Source organism: Solanum pennellii, chromosome 2, assembly GCF_001406875.1.
Source record: "Solanum pennellii chromosome 2, SPENNV200".
NCBI lineage: Eukaryota > Viridiplantae > Streptophyta > Magnoliopsida > Solanales > Solanaceae > Solanum > Solanum pennellii.
In genome coordinates, this window is record NC_028638.1 from 28675133 (window position 1) to 28683283 (window position 8151).

General features: G+C 33.4%; 1 protein-coding gene and 1 pseudogene across 2 annotated transcripts; both read right to left on the reverse strand.

Annotated features, from left to right (window-relative positions):
* The window catches only part of LOC107009852, a 5546-nt pseudogene extending 5208 nt beyond the window's left edge, over positions 1–338 (reverse strand).
* A 2172-nt stretch (positions 339–2510) lies between these two features.
* Positions 2511–7556, reverse strand: LOC107009216 (UDP-arabinose 4-epimerase 1-like). 2 transcript variants are annotated; one of them, XR_001455374.2, is made up of 11 exons: positions 7408–7556; positions 7114–7238; positions 5665–5778; positions 5412–5519; positions 5234–5325; positions 4488–4629; positions 4257–4351; positions 3702–3831; positions 3239–3383; positions 2704–3156; positions 2511–2582 (listed from the first exon to the last, which is right to left on the reverse strand). XR_001455374.2 is itself a non-coding variant. In XM_015208513.2 (10 exons), exons 1-10 carry the CDS (start codon positions 7466–7468, stop codon positions 2918–2920), a joined length of 1251 nt encoding a protein of 416 aa, XP_015063999.1. In that variant the 5' UTR covers positions 7469–7556; the 3' UTR covers positions 2616–2917. The 2 variants fall into 2 exon arrangements, 1 of the variants encoding a protein (XP_015063999.1); XM_015208513.2 differs by lacking the exon at positions 2511–2582 and having other exon boundaries at positions 2616–3156.
* Positions 7557–8151: the final 595 nt, after the last annotated feature.

Sequence of the window (8151 nt, forward strand, 5' to 3'; positions counted from 1 at the left end):
TATATATATATATATATATATATATATATATATATATATATATATATGGATCCACTATGAAGCCTCTTGGGTTGAAGGAGTTGACCGACTAAAGGTACACTCAAATACTACGTTGGCATGTGGATATGAGACTTGAATTTTTTATACCTGTATTTTCTCGATGGTAATAATTATCTCAAAATTATCTATGTTCATAATATATCATGAAAACTGTAATTGTAATGGCTTAAGTCATCTACGACCCCTTAAAGTTGTCCACATATTTCACTTAAACACTTCAACATATCCATTTTCCTATTAGACACTTCAACCTTAAAAAATAAATACCTATCAAACATTTTTCTGACACCTAGTTAAAAATAAAGTGCGTGCAACACACACGCAGTTGATGTGGCAAAATAACAAATTAAACTAGGACATGTGGCATTTTAGTTTAATTATCTTAAATAAATGAAATTAAAATACAAAAAAATCTAAATATAAAAAATAAAAGAGTTTCAACCAGGAAAAAAAAATGAAAAATCCACCTCACCCGCCCCACCCAAGCCTCCCCCTTCTTCTCTTTCCCTTAAAGATAACCCTTTCCACAATTGTTGTTGTTCATCTAAAAAAAAATGGAGATTTAAACATATACTAACTACGAATTTTTCATTTTTATTTTTCTTTATCCCGTCTTAAGAAATAAAACGACCATATTATAGGTTAATGGTAGAGATGTTGGTGGTTGCTCAAAAGAGAAGTATGTGATGGCAGTGATAATGACAAATTTGAAGAAAAAAATGATGATGAAAGGTAAATGAATTGAATTGACAAGAAAAGAAAACGAAAGAAGAACAAGATTGCAATGGCGATGGCGATTGCCGGAGAAATTATTGATGGCAAAGAAGCACAAAGAAGAAGAAAGCTGACTGTTTTTTCTTATTTAAAAAATAATTCAACTAAAAATAAATCCTTTCACGCGCTCATGAGAGGTGAATCACACTCACAATGCCAGGTAGGCAAAAAGTGCTCAAGTGGTATAAATTTGAAGTCTAGAAGTGTTTAATAGGTACAAGTCTTAGTTAAGGTGTCTGAGTGAATTATGCGGACAACTTTAAGGGGCTGCGTATGACTTAAGCCAATTGTAATCTTGTCGAGTCTTTGCTTACGATCTTAATGTTATCCTACTGATGAGATTATGCTCACAACTATTTGAAACATACTAATGTCCTGAATTATTATGATATAGGAAATTTCTTTTAAAATGTTTTCTAAGCTCAGTCGGCCTATGATGCCTATTGTGTACCTACTATTTGGTGCTCATACTACACTCTGAACTGTTTTTGTGATGTAGGTAGGAGCATCAGTCACTGACATTGATTTCGAGCCCGCTGGGGGGACATCAGAGACCAAGGGTGAGTTATGGTGTCCTTGATCAACCTATATTCTTTTGTTTATAGTTTGACTAGTTTTTTTTTTACTTGAGATAAGTCAATATTTTTGTTCACTTTTGAGACTTGTACTACTTTAACAGTTGTGTACTTGTAACCAGAGGCAGATCTACAAGGTGTCGAAGGTGTCCAAAAATTATACGGTGTACTGAGGTAGAATTCTATGTAACAACAGTATATATAATATTTTGGACACCTTAAAGAACATGAATGTAGAAATGACTCAGTAGTTGGAATCACTCAACCAAAGTTTGGCTGCACGTGCTTGTGATTGCAGGATCAATTCTCCGCTGCCCCACTGCTTCTGACTACTAAGTCGTAGGATTGGATCTTTTGTTTGGTTTTTATTTTTTGTTGTTTTCGCTAATTGCTTCTGTTTTATCTTGTGGTTTTTTTTCCCTACTTAATATGTCAATTACTGGTCATTCTGAAATATGTATTTAGCTTACCTACTGGTGAGTTATAGTAGATGTCATCATGAGTGTTGAATTTCGAGTTGTGTTCGAAAATGAGCAAAGAAATTAATTAAATTAATAACAAAACGATAAACAATCATTGCCTAACTGCCAAAGAAAATAATTAACCAGAAAATTAAACTAAAAGTAATTAAACAATTATCAAGACATACAACCTCCAAAAGACAAACTTATATTTTTTACATGTATTAATTATTTGATTTGTTGTAAATTAATATACATTTAAAAGTAAATTGATAGGGTTAAATGTGTAATTTATTATTTTAATACGTGTATAACTAATACTTACATAACTAAATACACCTTCTATCCTGCATAAGTTATAATTCCTCATAAGCTATGTAAGTATTAATTATGTAAATTATATAAAAAAAAAAAACGCAATCAAACACATAAAAACTAATACATGAATAACTCTTGTATAAATTTTAGAAACCTATCAACCAAACATTGTATAAATTTAATAAATGAATATCTTTTATCATATTTACAAACCAAACATGGTACAAAATTAATACGTGAATAACTTTCAAGTGTAACAACCCCTTAGTGTGTTTTATGTGACCCTTCAGATTTGATTTTTCTGAAGAAGAAAAAACAGAAATTCAATGCAGTAATATTAGCCATATTTATAGCCTGTCTGGGAAGGTAACTGTTGTGTTGTAGAACATATTTTCTGCATCAACAAATGAAATTACATACAAATAAATAATCAATCAATCAACTATGCCTTAAAGTCAAAGAATACAATAACAGGATGTACACAAAAAAGGAAGTAAAACAGATAGAAGCTATACCTGAATGGGAACTATTATTGATTTGAAATATCCCTTTCACTAAATACACATAACAAATGGGTAAATAAACTGCTGCCTATTGTCACAATACACATCATTCCCCCCTTGGCCTTGAAAATTGTACTTTATGGATACTAATAATTCGACGTTAAGTTCAGCTGTGACACCAGGTTCAAGTCAAGTCTTAAACAACGATAAGTTGATAGAGGCGTCATCAGGATGTTGCCACGGATAAACTATAACCATTAAGATGTGACTTCTGCCATCTCCATGCAATCTGCAAACTCTGTTGAAGATCAGTGTATTTGGCTGTCCAGTTCAGTTCATTCCTAATCTTAGTTGGATCGCTGTAAACTTCTGCATAATCACCAGGCCTACGGGGAAGGAATTCAACTTTGATAGGTACTCCAGTTGCTACCTTACAAGCCTCCACAAATTCTTTCACTGATCTACCTGTACTTGCAGACGAGGGATAATAAGACGTTGAGATCATTTTGAGAAAGCAAAACTGATTATGTAGAACAAAGTTGTTTACCTCTTCCTGTTCCAACATTGTAGATCCCAACTTTCCCTGGCCTTGCCTTCTCAAGAGCTTTAACATGAGCATCAACCAGATCGGTCACGTCTATATAATCCCTTATGCAGGTACCGTCTGCTGTCTTATAGTCTGTTCCTCTTACCTGCATAACAAATGAACTCCGTGACTCGGACAATTGTTTGTCAACAAAATTCATTTGATCATGATACACACATCCACTTTTCCCTTCAATAACAGGATCTTTAATCTTGTGCATAGAGCAGTCTTGAGTCTTGATTGTCATAGGAAAAATATTAACAACCACTGACTGGAAGACATTTGGAAGTTTGAAAATGTTTTATACAAACTTTTTTGAACGGAACGGTCACTTTTCATACATAACTCAATAGAACTGGACAAACAGACCGCTTTCTGGCAAATTCAACAAATACAAATATTTTGATAGAAAATAGTTACTGACCTTAAGCCCAGGTATGATTCCACGAGCTGCATCAAAACAAGCACCAGATATCCGGCCATGTTCCCGTAGTTCAGGTCGTGGAGCTTCTCCTAGTCTTCCATTTGGATCAGAACCAATGACATTGAAGTATCTAAATTTTGAGAAATTTGATGTAAGCGTAAATTTGGGATATAAAGCACACTTAACAAGTCAAAAACAATAATAGCAGTAGGTTATCCAAAATTGATCAAAGAAGTGCAAGCTTGTAGTTTACTTGGTAAAGAACAATGAAAACCAGTGGACCATAATTGAAAAGAGGAGTCTTTTGAGAAGGTAAAATATTTCGATCAGTAAGTTCACATACGAGACATCAGTAGACAAGAAAGTAAAATAGTTTAACTGGCCTTGTTGATTAGAAGATAAATGACCACAAAAATCAACTAACAAAAATGTATACTAGATATAATGAACAAGCAGGGGAAATACAAATAGATAGAAACAACAAAAAGTGAAGGTAAAGGTAAGGATCAATTCGCAAACACAAACTAAAAGTAAAGGAGTATAAGAACAATCTACCTCAAAATCATGACAGACATGTTTGAGTTCTTGTGAAAATCTAGGATGATATCCTCCGCCATTTTCTTTGCTTTTCCATATGGATTAATAGGCAGCTGCAATTTGAGAGAATGATGCTCAGCTGGTATGTAATAAGCTCCCAACTTACAAATGGTGAAGCTCTTCACATCGACTCAACATCATTCATATGCTTCGAGCCTAATACATGCATATGACCTTTAAAGCACCCACCTGTGGAGTTTCTTCTGTAATCGGCATCTCTTCAGGCTCTCCATACGTTGCACATGTACTAGAGTAAATTAAAGTTGGGACTCCACGAGTTGCCATTGCTTCTAGTACAGTGAGGGTGTTTGATGTAATGTTGTGATAATATCTGATTGAGCCATGAAGCGGCATACAAATTATAAGTAAAAAGGAAAAGGCAAAGCAACATTACCATAAAAGTATACCTAAATGTGGATATCATGGTTAAAAGTTAGTCTGCTAAATCTCTTTAAAGGAAAATTGGTACACTAGATTAAGTGTCAAAAAACATCTCTCAATTTGAAATAACGGATGTGACAGTCCCTTTTTTTAAGTACCGTACACAGAAAGCAAGATCAAAGGCAACTTCATAAATTTCCACTTAGGATAAGAGTGCATAACTTGTCAAAGTGACAGTACAAGAGTTAGCTCCCATGTACTTTACTAGAAGTAAACATTTAGAGATTGGTAAATGTTTCTTTAGAAGCCACTGCATCCAAAGGTTCAAAACACAGTCTAATTTCAAACAACTATGTCAAAAGGATTGCATTATCAGCAAATACATAAGTTTCTGTGGGTGCGGAGGTCCTTTTTTTTTTTTTTTGGAAAAAGAAAGGACTTCACTGATCAAAGTTACACTTTAAAATCTAAATTTTATGTTCCTCTAAAATCATGCAAACTAAATACATGTATATGTGGAACAAAATTTCTCAAAGAAACTCAACAACACTTACTTTAAAGGATCAAGGGTGCTCTCGCCAACATATGCTACAGCTGCAAAATGCATGACCGCATCAAATGCGTTTTGGGAGAATATCTTGTGCACCTGCATATGTTCATCACAAAATAAGTAGATGGCAAAACACAAACAGCTTAAGTACCAAAAGGTAGTTAAGAACAACAGCAGTATACCACTTTGGCATCCCCCAAATCAGCATATATGAACTGAAACCTGCCAGGTTCAGGAAATAATTCCTGTAGAATCATTACAGCACCTAAATTTCCTCGTGAAAGGTTGTCCTGTCAAATCAGTAAATCATTTTTCCTATGATGTCCCATGTACATATTTACGCTCAAGAGTTGAATAATTCAAAACCTAAATTAAAAGAGCTGTCTACAATGATTACGGAAAGGACCAATTCACAACATCAAACGGAGAAATTACCACTATGGTCACTCGGTAAGAATCTTTTAGAAGACGTAATGCTGCATGTGATCCAATATATCCAGCACCTCCAGTGACTAACACATGAGTGACACCTGGTTCACGACGAGAGAACTGAAGAGGAGGAAACAGGAGAAACAAACATGGTGAACAGCAAGCTCAATAGTTGTCCAATATTCATATGATTTATTGTCTCTCACATATATACACATGTTATAAAAATAAAATTATTGCGAAACTGAGAGATGTACACAAATTTCCTTTTTCTCACTCTAAGGAGGATTTGCATTTCTTGTAGAACTGGAGATTCAAATCCATCATTTGTGCTGATTCAAATGTTATTAACTCAAAAGGAAAAAATTGTTAATCCATCATTCTAGACGATTGTTACAAGGCCTACTCCAGTTAGAAAGGTGAAACCAGCTCTATCTCAATAGAAAGCTCTTGCAATATGAAACAACAAAGGAACTATGACAAACTCAGAGCTGAAACAGCATGATAATAATTCATATCCCAAAAGTTCCAAAAACAAAGATAGATACCAAAACTAGATTTTAGTGGCAAGTGCAGGCAATAATATACTACTATCGAGCTTTCTAGAAAAATGATGAACCAGTAAACAAGTACAGTTCCAAACATCTGTCAACAAAAATGACAGCCAGTTTTTCCCACTAAATGATGACCAACCAAAACCAAGTACGGGGAAGCAAACCCGCCTAATATAATAGCTGTGAAATACCGGAAAGGAGGATAGGAAGCAAAAGAACGATACTTAAATGTAAAATATGCAAGAATGCAAATGCAAATGCAATAAATAAATTAGGCAACAGAGCCAACCATGATATTAAATAATGCAATTCACCAATTAAAAGTAGGTGGAGATGCCAACATAAGTAATAACGACAATGAAAATGATGGTTAACAGAAGTAGTGAAAAATGCAAGTTAAAAAATTGAACTTTGATATGCATATCAAACGAACTTTCAAAATACAAAGAGGGAGCAAACTCTGACAAAGTGTTCTTGAGAGAGAGAACACTTCTTGGAAGAATAAGGTGTGTTTTACAAATGGAGAGGGAGGCTATATTTAGCAAAATTGCTACAATAGAAGTGCTACGTTTATATGTATATTCTCAAACGTCTATTACTTAGATAAGTTAACCATTTACAATATGTTACCTCCTCAAGTTATGCACATTAGCCTAAATACGCCGAAAAACCTCAGGTTTGTTCCAATCGAGGCTAATGTGTGTAATTAAAGAAAGTGTTATATTTTATTTGATTAACTTACCTACATAATAAGCACTTGAAAATATACTCAAAAGCTTTTGCAGGATATGAATCATAAGTATCTAAAAGGGACACTTTATCATGTGTTCAGGTGCCTAATTGAAACAAGCCCTAGTACGAGTGTCTAAATAATTAATAAAGTAAAGGATGATGGACTTACTGCAGTTGGGGGATTAAAATCAGGGGAGTGTTTGAGCATAAGAATGCATAGTGCAGTCAATATAGCAGCCATAAGAATTTTACCCACAAAGTTGTTTTTCTTCTTTGGATCTGCATAATCCATGCCTATTAACCAATAAACAAAGTTGCTTAAAACAGAGTTAAAGATTCTGTTAATAACATAAACATTTGAGAGATTAGCAAACAACCATGATGAAGAAGAGAAGTGCTATTGACTTCCACTGAAACATAAAACAAAAAAGAAGCAAAAGGAAAAGAGGATATAGGAGCTCACCTACTAAAGGCATAGATCTATTAGACCTGAGCTGAGTTCTTGTTCTCACCAAATTTAGCATTACAGAAAGCAAATAAATATTTGTATTGGAAAAAATCAAGTGTCTGTCCTGGTTATGATCACTAAAAACTGAAACTTGGACTAGTCAGAAATTGGAGATACAATATATACTAAGAAGTGGGGCCTGGACACAATTATTACTCGATTTGTTTCCTATTTAGTTGTTCATTTTATAAAACACATATATATTAAGATAACAATAATTAATATAGTAAAGTTACAATCTTACCCATATTAAATATGGCTTCAAAAAGGATAAATTAAAACTATGAAATTTTCAAAAAGTTTAAACGATGATATAATAGAAATTTTTTTTATCTTTTTTTAATTTGTCAAAATGAACGAGTAAAACATCTATAAAAGGAAATATATACAAATAAATAGGAACAGAGACAGAGTATTATTACGCAAAATAAAAGGAAAAGTTTCTTATTTTGAACCTAAGAAAACAAGATTAGTTACATCAAACAAAAGAAAATCAGAGTATAAAATGTATAAGCAGATGATGAAAATTGGGAGTTTCAAGTTTTCAGTAGTGAGTAAGTTATAAGGAAACAAGGAGGTGTGTGTGTGCGCGTGTGAGAAGAAAAATTAAATACAGAGTGAGGCAGTAGAATAGATAAATTATCACTTTCATTCTTAATCAAAATAAAAAATTTTGTTGAAAAAAATATTATAAGCAAA